At 30.4% G+C, this 13,721-nt stretch overlaps 1 protein-coding gene across 4 annotated transcripts; it reads left to right on the forward strand.

Moving 5' to 3' along the window:
* The first annotated feature begins 1,177 nt into the window (after nucleotides 1-1,177).
* On the forward strand, nucleotides 1,178-10,850 carry NTPase (ectonucleoside triphosphate diphosphohydrolase NTPase). 4 transcript variants are annotated; one of them, XM_088196562.1, is made up of 9 exons: nucleotides 1,178-1,336; nucleotides 6,246-6,375; nucleotides 6,446-6,669; nucleotides 6,759-7,014; nucleotides 7,075-7,222; nucleotides 7,288-7,434; nucleotides 7,503-7,720; nucleotides 10,451-10,614; nucleotides 10,693-10,850. In XM_088196562.1, the coding sequence occupies exons 1-9, from the start codon at nucleotides 1,313-1,315 to the stop codon at nucleotides 10,771-10,773; spliced, it is 1,392 nt and encodes a 463-aa protein (XP_088052688.1). In that variant the 5' UTR covers nucleotides 1,178-1,312; the 3' UTR covers nucleotides 10,774-10,850. The 4 variants fall into 4 exon arrangements, with proteins under 4 accessions (XP_088052688.1, XP_088052685.1, XP_088052687.1 ...); XM_088196559.1 differs by lacking the exon at nucleotides 1,178-1,336 and adding an exon at nucleotides 1,745-1,941; XM_088196561.1 differs by lacking the exon at nucleotides 1,178-1,336 and adding an exon at nucleotides 1,775-1,925.
* The last annotated feature ends 2,871 nt before the right edge of the window (nucleotides 10,851-13,721 follow it).

Consider the following 13,721-nt stretch of genomic DNA (forward strand, 5'->3'; position numbering starts at 1 on the left):
TTTTAAATCATATTAGAATACGTGATTTTACTAGTGAAAATATAATTTATCTGGCAGGTGCTAGTAAAATTATATGATTTCAACTTTTCCATATGTAGTAATATATACATTTACATACTTACCATTATTTATTTACATGCGATGTAGAAATGTTACAGTGAATGTGTATTTTCCAGAGAAGTTATATTTTCACTAATGAAGTCCAAATACATTTTCACCAGCAGATATATATATATATATTTCTATGAGGACAATTTAAACGATTAATATATAAAATAATTGTTCCATATAACGAGTTGTAATAACGCGCTACTGATGGATAGATTAGATGCGAGCGAGTATTGGTCAGAACAGCTTATGAATAACTCCGCAACGAATCCTTATCATTCGACAAACAAATTGTATTCACGTCCAACGCCGTTTAGCTAACAAATATTTGTAGAATCTGACTAAATATTTTTTTATGCATTCTTCTTTTTGCACAGAATCGTATTGCAATTTCATTTGCTTCTGCATTATCGATATGTAAATAAACGTTGCAAAATATTTTTCATAACTTTTATCTGTCTCTAGACCTAATTTCGAATTTATTACTTAGCATCGTAATATTTGTCGAGTAGCAAATGAATATCAGATTAGATTTACGAAATTTAAGATGTAGTATATTTTATTATTCTGTCATGGAGAAGCTTTGCGATGGCAAAAATATTGATTTTATTTCGTATCTTTTATTTAAGCCACAATTAACTTTTTTATTTACTCATGAAAAGATTTAAATCGAAGTAATAAAAATGTCATAATTATGAAAAACAGTGGCATGAACTGTTGCGTCCTACTTATAGCCTCGTGGGGATATCTGGGTTAAAACTTGAATTTTTAAAACCATTCTGGCGATTATTATTTTTATTTATTTTATCTGATAAGTGATACTCGTCAACAAAATGAAAATAGTAACCCACTTTTGTACCTGTATCTTTCGAGAACATCTCCATGACAATCGCTGTCAATACCAACATGGCGGCAAAATCGTAGATGAATGCGGAAAACTCATTAATGCTTTGCTACTAGCGCGTTACTGCGTTTCCAATATATAAACTCGCTAAGTTTGAAGTAATATGTTATTGATAAAATTTTCGTAGAGCTGAGCAATATACGTAGTTTCGATAACGCAACCCGAGTTCAAGGTTCTTGTAGAGAAGACGAAACGAGTCTCTAGACTTGACGGCCAGTCGAAGGCGACGGACAGACGCCTCGCGGACGTTCCGCCGTCCGGTCGTTCCGAATATCCAAGTCGGATTACTGTCGAAACAACATGAACGAGTTGCGCCGCAGAAAGGTATGAATATCACTTCCTGATTGACGACCTTGAACGTTCACGGATGATCGAGCATCAAATTAACGATGTCATCGACTCACCACGTGATTGTTATGTCATTAGTAATGTATGAATATTTGCAAAAAAAATATGTTGCTTTAAAAAAATTATAACGATTATCTATATACGATAAAAGTTTGTATATTGCAAGTCATGATTATCACCGTGTATTTTTTGGGTAGTACATATAATTTATACAATGCGATGATGAAAATGCACATAAAATTTGTAACCGTTGAAATTTTATAGACTTGTTGTTTATAAAACGTAATTTTTGATATTTAAATTCGTGACTTGAAAATATATAAAAATATTTTAATTATTCATATCTATTTTACTTTAGATTTAAAAAATAGCTTTCATTTAACGGTTCTTGGTCGGATTTGAACGCGTTAAGGCCAATGCGTGTTCAGTGCTCGAGCTGTCAAATATTTTAAGCTATGATTATTTTTAGTGCCGTAGTGTTTTTCACGAATAGTAATGCTGAAGAAATTTGTTAGTATTTCAATGAAGCTCTTCAGTAATGACGCACAATGGGAAAATTCAACACGTACAGATATTTAGTGGTTATTATGTTTCAATATTATTTATATCACATGACGTATGCAAATATATTTTGCACTAAATAATATCATTTTTTAAAATAACCAATAATCATAATTAATAAAAACACTTGCACAAAATTTATAGTTAATTTACATTCCAACTTGTTGCACTGTTTGACAGTACGTAGTCTATATTAGTCACATACATATTTCAAAACATGTTCATATTTATTTTTATTGCTTTTATTTGCAATAGAAACAAACAAAATTAAAAAATATTGTTTACAATTTATGTTTTTGGTCATTTTTCTACTTCATTTTAGATTTGAAGGCTATGCTATAAATCGGTAAAATTAACATGTTTATGTTTAATTTTTCACAAAAAGCATTAATGAATTGATCTGTCTATAAGTTCCATGTTTTCTAATCTGAGATTAAGATCTCTTAATTTTCAGTTATAATTGTCAAAATTCCTCCATTGTTTTTGTTTCAGATGGCAATAACCGAATCAATATGAAATTTTTCAAGTTTATTTCTTTTACATTTATTGTTAACCCTATCACCGCGTTTCATGTTTCTAGATGTCATGGTGAACAATGACGGACCTGGCCGTCATCAAAGTTTGTACCTTATATCACAGTTGTTTAATATATGATATAATTCTCATAGTATTCCTAGAAGTAGTTAGCAGGCTTTAGTGGATCAGCAACATGGTTTTTGTCTGCTTCGTTTCAACAACTTTTCTCGATACTAAAATCCAAATTTGACAAAATTTTTCACAAATTTCCTTGTAAATTAAGTAACTTCAGTTACTCTACTATAATAGTGTGTGAGTTAGTTCTTGTCCTTAAATATTGCTTTATTATCTGGAATCCTAGCGAAGTAAGATACTTCTTGTTATTAGAGAGAATTCAGTAGAACTTTCTCAGAGTACGAATTGTCTTTGTATCCTACTGCCTTTTTACAAAGTGCATTGAGTTATTCTTCACGTAAAATGTACTCAATGAAGCACTTTTTGAAGTTGTTAAACGATGTTGAATGGCGATTTTTATTTGCATACTATACTGCCATAGAGTCGCGATTACGACCCATATTCTTGCTCTATCATACGGCTTGTCAACGAGCTTGTATATCAGTGATGTTTTCGGCGAAAGTTATACAAGTTGGAACGATTGCTCTTTTTTCATTAACAAAATATTTTGTGTAAATTAAGTAACTGAATTAAAGTCAGAGTTTGTGCTGCCCAGGGCGATTTTTAACTTCCCCCCCCCCCATACAATTTACTAATACAAAATCTGACCTTCCTAAAAATCTATAACGTAATGCAAGTCTTCAATATGCCAGAACTTTCCAGGACAGGCGGCCCGTTTTGCCCCCCCCCCCTCCCCAGCTACGCCACATACCCTTCACATGTTATATGGATATAAAATAAAATGTGCAAAACAGTTTTCAAATTTGATGAAATATGTTAATGGTTATCAGGGATTTCAATAATTTAACACATGCTCGACTCAAACATACAATGGGGAACTTCTAGTGAAACAAGTAAGAAACTGGCCATATTTTCGGGCCAGTCAAAATTTTTTTTTATATTTGGGGGCGACATTTTCTGACGAGCCGGGTCAAAAATCAGCATTTGTTAAACTGTTGTTTGTTATTTTTACATATTCAACTTAACTCTTAGTTATTAGTGGATATATATTTTTTAGCGCATTGAGTTTAAGAACCATACTATACGAACGGTCCGCCCACGAACATCGCGAAAATGCCGCCCCCAGGCAAGTGCCGCTCGGGCGGTCCCCCCTCTTCCTATGTCACTCCGCCTGCTAGCTATGTCACTGACGAGTTTTTCGAGATATAAGCCAATTTTTAAAAAAAAAATTGACTACGTACGAGCATGAAACGTATTGCGTAATTTATTATCATTAATTCAGGTAGTATGTATTTACCATTTCAATTGACATTACTCCATTTCAATTTTCTCTATTGAAATGGATTAAAGGCATTTCAATTCATTTCAATGGGGAAAATTGATTTAACATATGATTAATTTGAATTACGAGCTCCGTCACGGAACGAATTAAAATCGTAAGTCAAGGCACCACTGTGTGTGTATGAAATGTTTGTATAAATATTATGTATGAACCTGTTATAATGATCAGACTTCCAATAAATTAATCATTTAGAATTCGATGAACTAGGCAATGCAAACACCTGAAAAATACATTTTTTAGATGGAATTCAAAAAATAAGTAGCAACACTCTTAATTCATACAAAATAAAATGAATTTGTTATGACAATCTGAAACATTGCCAAAGAGGTGATATGTTTAATGTTGAATAATATCATGTGATAGAAATTTTGACAAATCAAATACTAACTCTGAAATACAACTTTCTTTCTTATAAAAAGGGTAATAAAAAGGACTGATTTTATCATATAAAAATATACTTGATATTTTTTTATATGAGCGTGAGGCTAGAAAAAGATGTGTTAAAAAATGTTTTTTGAAATTTCTAGAGCATGTCCTTGAACCAATAAATTAAAATTTTGATTTTCTTTAAATTAACTTATTATTTCCACTAGCATTACTAAAGCCATTTCTTTAAAAATACTTATATTATACCTGTGACAGCTAGTAAAGTTTATGCTCGTGACTTTTGTATATCATCATTTATACTGTATGTGTCTATCTAATCCATAATAATATTTTTTATCTTATCATTCCCATACATTAGGTAATCATACTAAATGTACAGAATGAAGGTTATGTAAAATCAGATTATTTTGTTTATTTATCAACCAATGGTCATTATATTTATTGGTTAGATAAGCAATCTGATTTATAACTTTATATACAATATATGAAAATTCCGAGACGAAAGCATATTAACTGATATATAACATAGTTTTGTGATGTCTAGACATATTTGACCTGTATTTTTTATAGTTCTATAGTGGGAATGATGATTGAAATGATAAAAAAACTTTTTAATAATTAATTTTTTATTGAATTTCAATATGGCATAAAATATATGTTAGTATAATATAATAATGACAATGTTGATTAACATAATACAAAGAATTTTAAATTTAAATTCAATTCAGTGCAAATTTACTCATAAGCACTACTTAAATATCATAATTCTGATATAATTTTCATAGTTAGCAGATTTTCGTGGGTCATCAATGTGGCTTACGACAATGACAAAAAGATTAGTATAACAATATTTTTGGTGCAATTGGTACAGCTAAGAAGTTTTGTTACAATCATTAACATTAACCTTTACAGGACAACTTTTTTCTTACTGAATCCACTGCGGTCCAATTTATTTAGTCATAAAAATTAAGCTTCTTGCCTATTCTTGTAAATAGTATTTAGTTAATTGTTAACTCTTGTAATTCACATATATTTTTAATCGCACGGAATTTATTGTTTTTTTTATTACTTTGATATATAAAACACTAAATATATTTTTGTATGTATGTATATAACAATTACATATTTACGTACTTGATGTTTGGTTATACTTGTCTATCGTATGATATTTCTTGAAGCAATCTTCCATATGAAGATATGATTTTAGATTACGTTTTTAAACTTTTCCTTCACCAGTATTTTTTTTTTACATAATATAGGAATGTACTGTATAGGAATAATACCTATTTAATAAGCCACACCTAGTTTTCATTCAAATAGTATAATTTTATTGGTTAGTAATATTATAACTAGGGTTCTTAATTATATGTCATCACTGCTAGCTATTTCTAAATAATTATTTATTATGTATCTATATTTTCGTGGTTGGTCATGATAAAAAATAACTATTTAATTACAATTATGAATATAAAAAAATCATAGTTTATTAGGTATTTATAGTAAATAAGCAGAGTCAAAAAAAGGTACACGTTTCGAGACGTCTGCGGGAATCAAAGGGATTATTTCTTGATGAGCGGTCGGCACCGGATGGGCAAAAGTTTTTTTCATAATTTAGAGGAAGTTTAGTAATTCAATAATTCCAGGTGGAATTATTGAATTACTATACTTCCCTAAAAATACTAAACGAAAAAAATCTCTGGGTGTTTTAATCACACGTTAAATGTACTCTTTATGGAAGAAAATATATAAAAAAGTGTATAACATAGTCTTGCTTTATGGTAAGACTTACATATTTATATGTCTCATGAGGGTTTCGCGCATTTTCCTTAACTTGCTGGTTTCGACCAATGTGGGTGTGTTCAACGAATATTACAACTAATTTTTACAAAAAATTTGATAAACATTGATTTTTATAAAATTTTATTTGTAATGATTTTGTTCTAGTTACGCGACTCGGATGATCTGACGTCCAGTAAAATTCGTCCTGGAAGAAGATCATCAAAGCCATCATCTAAACAACGCAATTTTTTGTTGCTCACTCTCGCCGTAGCTTTTACATTAGTATTCTACTTAGGTATGCAATTCATAAAATATTTTATCATTTTAAACTTCATGAATACTTTATGAAATAATTTAAATTACAGTTACAGCAACTACAGTGTTTCATCCGGTAGTTGAACACATAGCTTCTAAATTCGGCTATCATGAGCCAGTCTACGCTGTGATTATTGACGCTGGATCTACCGGATCCAGAGTATTAGCGTATACTTTACATAAAACATACATAGGTGGTGATTTAGTATTAGACGATGAATTATTTCGAGAGATTAAACCTGGACTTTCGTCTTACGTAGACACTCCCGACGAGGTAAAATATAAAGAGTGGGTCAAATATATTGACCTACCAGTTAATTATTAACTAATTTATTAATGTTTTTAATCCTTTTATATTTTTAGGGTGCAAAATCAATCTTGAAATTAGTAGATTTAGCTCGTACTGTGATACCCGAGGAATTTAGGGCCTCGACGCCTTTACTTTTACGAGCTACGGCAGGATTGAGATTGTTAGATCCGGTAGCTGCTGATAATCTACTGAACTCGGTCAGAGACGTGCTTTATTCGTCCGGATTTCAGGTATCAAAAGATGCTGTCGATATAATGGATGGAGTCGATGAAGGAATATGTTCTTGGTTCACAGTTAATTTTCTGCAAGGTATATTGCAATGAAAATATTTAATTAAATGAATTATTCATAAATAAAATATATTTCCAGATAAATTATCACATGATAGAACAAGTGCTGCTTTGGATCTCGGCGGTGGTTCTACTCAAATAACATACGAACCTCACGGCTCTGGAAGTCCCTCGCCGATTATATCTTTACCTGGTCCACATAGAAACATATCACTTTACACTTATAGGTATTTGATTTGATATAATGTTGATTGTGTTTTTAGTGCAAATTTTGATGGTTGTTTGTTGTAAGTTACTTAAATTTAGGATTGATGGCTGCCAGACGAGGAGTTTTGCTAGCTGAAAACGAACCCAGCGCTACAACTGTTTTATCCGAGTGTATCAATCCGATTGTGAAAGATCACAAATGGAGATATAGTAATATTGATTTTTATGTAAAGTAAGTTAAATAATATGGTTCAATTATATTCATCAAAATATTTATTTAAAGCAATGTATTTTTTATAGTGGACCACAGAAAGATATTTCTTACAAGTATGTGAAAGAAACGTCAAATACAGTATCAGTTCGAATACCTATTGTTAGAGCCGATCGTTGCAAGAAAATAATTAGTGAACTAGTTAATAAAAAACTGCCACCAGCACAATCACCGACTCATCTTGCCGAGCAGCACATAAATGCTTTTAGTTATTATTTTGACAGAGCAGCCGAAGCTGGTCTTATAGGTTTGTATGTTTTATGATATTTATATTATCGGTTTGAAAGAAGACCGTCAGAACTCAAACATTTTTAACAAACAGTATTTGTTAAAATTTTTATATGAATAAACTGTAAATCGTATATTTTTATGTTCAAGAGAGCAGCGGTATCACTATTTGTTACGGTAACTGTCAGTTGCTAGAATCAAATTATATTATTAACTACTATGCCTATTTTCAAATAGTCTTTTGTACTCTCAATGGTAACAACTAGATTGCGTGTCAATAAAATAAAATAAAAATTTGTGTTTAAAAAAAAAGGTTAGGAGCTACTTATCTACTTTAACCACTTCACGCTTTTTTCCAAGAAATCGTTCAAAACAAATCGATTTTTTTATTGCATTTTAATAATCTATGTATAATTAGAAAACAATGTTTTTTTTTCTTTTTGAATTATTTATTATAAAAATGGTAGAAACGAATTTAAAAATTAACAGTTATAAAATTAGGGGTCTCGATTTTCAACATTGAGGAATAGACTCAAAGAATGTGATTCAACGATGCTGCATTCATTTTAATCTTGAAAACTCCTAAATTTTTATTTAATTATTAACGCATAAGTACATGATTCCATTAATTTTCATTAAATGAGATGTATTTTTCTGACCAAATTTAAGGTTTAAAATCTACGTTAAAAGCAATAAAATCGTGCCGTCGCCGTCACAGTAGAAAGCGTTCATATTAAGTCTTTTTCAACAATATTATGGCTTAAAATAAGTGAGAATTAAATAAAGCATATCTAAACCGAATTTTGACCAATAGGAGAGCGCAAAAAACAATGATCCCTTCACAAAAGTCAAAAATCCATGTCAAAAGCAATAAAATCGTGTCGGCGCAGTGGGAACGCTCGGTAACGAGCGTTCCCACTGCGACAACGCAGACATGATTTTATTGCTTTTGACGTGAATTTTTGACTTCTGAGAAGTGATAATTTTTTTTGCGCTCTCCTATTCACCAAAATTCGATTTGAAAATACTTTGACCAACGCTATTATATCAGAAGTGGTTTAAATATACTTTGATAGATACTCATATCTATGGAGCAATAAGCAAGATGTAGCGCTTGTCTGTATTTCTTCTTCCGCCTATTTTCCTCTGAGAGATGAATTGGCTTAATTTGTATTGTAAGTTCTAAAACTATAATTGGTTTAGAACTTTCATTAGGTTAGGTCTTGGTTTGAACAGCAAATGGACATTTCGCAACTGTCAAATTGAATTTCATAAACATATAAGAGCAGCATATAATCAGTTAAATTATATTTGCGCTAATATAAATATATACCTACTGATGAAAATGTATTTGGACTACACTAGTGAAAATATATCTTCACTGAAAAATACACATTCACTGTAACATTTACACATTGCATGTAAATAAATAATGATCAGTATTTAAATGTATATATTACTACATATGGAAAAGTTGAAATCATATAATTTTATTAGCACCTGCCAGATAAATTATATTTTCACTGGTAAAAGTATATATATTTACCGGTGAAAATGTATTCTAATATGATTTCACTGAAATACCATATTTTAATAAATATTTTCTGGATAGATTCGAGATGCATTAACGCGCTAATTGCATCTGAAGTTAAGAAACGATTTCCAACTATATATGAGAATGAGAATAAACTCGAACTTATCGAGTTTTTTGATAATATTATCGACGATCCAGATAATGGATACAACTATGTTTATAGCCACTAAATGTTAAGCATCATCATTGAAAGATTTCGATTTTTAATAAAATACAGAAAAGCTATCAAAAAATACATAGAGAAGATTATATAGATAAAATCGACAAAAAGTGTCTGCGCTTGTTTAATTAGGTATTTAACTATTTATTTTTAGTATGTTATAGGTTAATTAAATTTGTTATTGATTTTTTAATAAAAATGCTTTTTCACAATTTTTCTTTATGACTTTAGACTTTGTTTAATAGTTAATACTTACTTGTAGGTATTCGTTATGTCTGATTGACTTATTCAGTTGGTACATATTTACACCTTGTAACGCATTGGACTTATGTCTGTCAGGTTACAACAGAAGATTTAAAATAAATTAACGTATGGTTGAAATAGAGAAATACATTATATGTAAAAAAATGAATGAAAATGTGAAATTCATCATATCTTATTTGCTGACTGAAATTAATTTTTTTTTAAATATATTTTTCCATGCCAAGTTCCCTGTTTTAAAAGTCACGGCATGACACTGCGACAGAACCACCTTTTTTATATACAGATATTGAACATACACGAGCGAAGTGGTTAAATAAAGCCTAGGAGCCACCAATCTACTTTCAATAGGTCAAGATCATTTCAGAACCAAATATTAGCGAAAAAACTGTGGAGGACCTTTTAAATTAGTTAGGGATCAATAAATATGCACTGAAGGGCCGACAGATAGTGACGGGATGTAAGGAATAAAAAAAGGGACTTGAAATGTGTATTATTTCACGTCCCTTCACAATGTCGAGTCACGAGAGACAAGGAGAGGAGGATGTCGATTTTTTTACTAGTGACATCTTCAGCTAAAAAGCCAAATAAATTGCTTCAGTATATGCTGTGTATTTCACAGCATAATGTGTATTTTTTATGTATGAAGTCTAAATGACGAAATGCACACATTTGTGCACACAGTATTCAGTGTATTAAAATTGTGTATCTAATATTTTTTCTTTCTAATTTAGATCCAATTCGAGGTGGCGTTATCACTGTGAATGATTTTATCGACGCTGCCACTAAAGAATGCAACACTGCAAATGTTGATCAGCCGTGGGCTTGTTTAGATCTAACTTACATATCTACACTTCTACAAGAGGCGTTCCATCTTTCTCCAAAGACAAAACTCGAGGTTTAATTTGTTTATATTATATATTGAATATGTATTATGTAATATAATGTTTATATTGATGTTCATTTTATTTTACAGCTTGTTAAAAAAATCAACGGACATGAGATATCATGGGCTCTTGGCTTGGCTTTTAACACTCTCATGAAGAATTTACAATAATTAAGATTCTTTTAATTTGTATTGCCAAAATATTGATCCATCTTGAATTAAACTATTATTTTTATTATTAGTGAAAATATTTTTATTATTAATTTTCAATTCCAAAGTTAATAATGTGATATTTGAAAGTGAAATGTTAAAATATTCTAAACTAATTTTGAAATAAAGTTGTGAGGTGCTATTCAATAGTTATATAAAAAATATAACATTGTAACAACTAGTATAGATTTTAATAATTAAATTTATATTAATTATTTTTCAATTGGAATTAATTATTTAATATTTGAATAACTTGTGTTTATTTTTTATATAAAAAAAATATTAAAAATTGGATGCGAAAAAATAAATTAATTGAATTATAAAAGAAAAAATATGTACACGTAGAATATGATTTATAGCACGTTTTATAATTAGATCTCTTCGATTTCAATCTAGCACATAAGTATTACGTCTATGTATTAAATGCATGTGATATTATATATTTCAAAGTTGTATTTAAAATACATCATTGTTTATTATTCATTATTTTTGTATCTATTTAAAAAAATAGTTTTAAACTAAAACACAGCCTGCTGATAGAATTGCTATCGAATTTTTAAACGCACATTCTAAATTGATGTAATGATAAAATACTAATATAAAATATGTATGTTGTATCATATTATATATACATATTTTATTGGATATATGATATTCATAATATTTTTGAAATACTTAACTATTTTTGTACAAAAATAAATATGTCTATTGTATGTTATTTATGTAGTCAATTACTGACAGACATGGACCAAATAAAGTTGACCTTTTATATCGTGTTTTTTATTACTGTATTTACATAACATATTTATATATATTGGTTCTGCAATTATTTATTTATATTTTAGAGTCATTCGTTTAGGTGTTTCCGTTTATAGTATTATGTTAATCAATCACCGTATATGCTTTTAAAGCTAAAATACATATTTATTTTAAAAAACAATATCAACATCTTCATGAGTCAAGTGATATTTTGGCCTTATACACTCTCATGTGTATAAGGCATATCTAAGTGTCCCCACAAAACTTATTTTTAATATTTCACTAATACACTTTAAAGTCTGTGTCGTATTTTCTGTATCTATCGTGATTGTGCGGTTAAGGTATAACCACAAGTAGAACACATTTACTTACATCTATATACTAAATATATTACCCAGAAGAAAGAACGTTTTTTTTAATAAAAGTATTTTTCCAGTAACAAATTTATTCTACAAAATAATCTTCATCGATAGATACAACCTTCTTCCACCGATCAAGCAAGTTTTTAATCCCACATTTGTAAAAATTGACTGTGAGTAGAAATATTCAGAAAGAAATATTTTAATTACACTAACACTATTACATGTTTAACCATCTAAATTATATTGCGGAAACTTAAATAAATGGTAATATGATGGTGCTATATCGGGAGCAATAATTTTCCATCCAAGAGCATTACTTTTTCTCGCGTAATTTTCGCAGTATGAGGCAGGCGCGTCGCCTTGTTCTCGTCGCTTAGTGCGTGTGGAGCCCATAAGCCTTGATTCCACGCCCTCCTAATATTTTTTAAACTTCTTTGAATGCTAGACCATGAATATCTGTAAACTCCTGTATAAGCATATCTGTATTGGCTCTGTCCTACTTTTAGGCTTGTCTTGCAAACAAACAATTCTAGATTTTTATCTTTTGAACCATTTTTTAAATTGACGAACCAGTAAAACTTAACCAAAATAGGTAAGTGTACAGTTAGTTTTTCGATGAGTCATAGCTAGATGTAGCAGGTTCCAAATTCTTGTCAGAATTAAATTGATGATATTCGGGGTGCCGCTTGAAGTTTTGACGTATTTAGCGTATTTGCGAAAAGCTCTTTTATATGGTTGATAACTTATAAAGGAAAATTCAACTTTCCGAACTATTTTTAGAAAAAATAAACACACTTTTTTTATCATATCAATTAAATGGCCACCTCTGGAACTTTTGAAGCAGAAAATCCTTTCGATAACTCGTTGACGATACCGAAATATGAAATATTGCGACTTGGGAACTTTTCACGCAAAATATCCAATATTGCACCCGATCTTGTTGGAGCCGCATGTCTTCCACATTTATATCTTCGATTTTGTGCTAAAAATAATCGCCTATCATGCGCATATAGCGCTCACCATTGACTTACAGTATGACCTTCATCGTTTTCAAAAAAGTAAGGCCAAATGACGCCGCCTGACCATAATACGCTCCAAACAGTCACTTTTTGGGCATGTGAATCGTGAATCACACGAGGATTTTCCTCGCACCATATGCAGTAATTTTGTTTAATAACATACACAATGGGATGGAAATGTGCTTCATCAGAGAAGATTTTCGTTGAAAAATAAGCATCAACTTCCTGCTGCTCTAACACCCAATCTGCGTAAATTATTCGGTGTCCATGATATCTGGGCTTCAGTTCTTGTGATATATGAATTTTATAGAAGTATAAATGCAAGTCCAGATGAAAAATGTGCCAAAGGGAGCCATAAAAAAAGTTAAATGCTGCGAACGCCGACGAATAGACAATTCCGGGTATACGACCACACTTCACTTACAGCAGCAATATTCTCTGCTGATGATGCATAGGTCTTCCCCTATCTCTCCAAATATTTACACTTCGTTGCGAATAGTTCGTTCAGTAGGATGATGAAATGAATCATAATCTTCCCGCAAATTTTTATACGCAGTTCGTACAGAATTGTTATTTCTGTAAAACAATTGAATAATTTTAGCGCGTGTTGTTGAAAACTAAAATTTGACACTTTAAACACGCTTGATTATTGATTTCCTATCCTACATAATTTAGTGTCTATATAGGATTCGAACCCAGGTTTTTCATGTCTTTGTCACCGATTTTTACCAATGGTCTATCGCGCTGGTTTATTATATCAGATTTGCTT

This window comes from Plectrocnemia conspersa, unplaced genomic scaffold (assembly GCF_051122295.1).
Source record: "Plectrocnemia conspersa isolate PC_06_02 unplaced genomic scaffold, ASM5112229v1 ptg000011l, whole genome shotgun sequence".
Classification (NCBI taxonomy): domain Eukaryota; kingdom Metazoa; phylum Arthropoda; class Insecta; order Trichoptera; family Polycentropodidae; genus Plectrocnemia; species Plectrocnemia conspersa.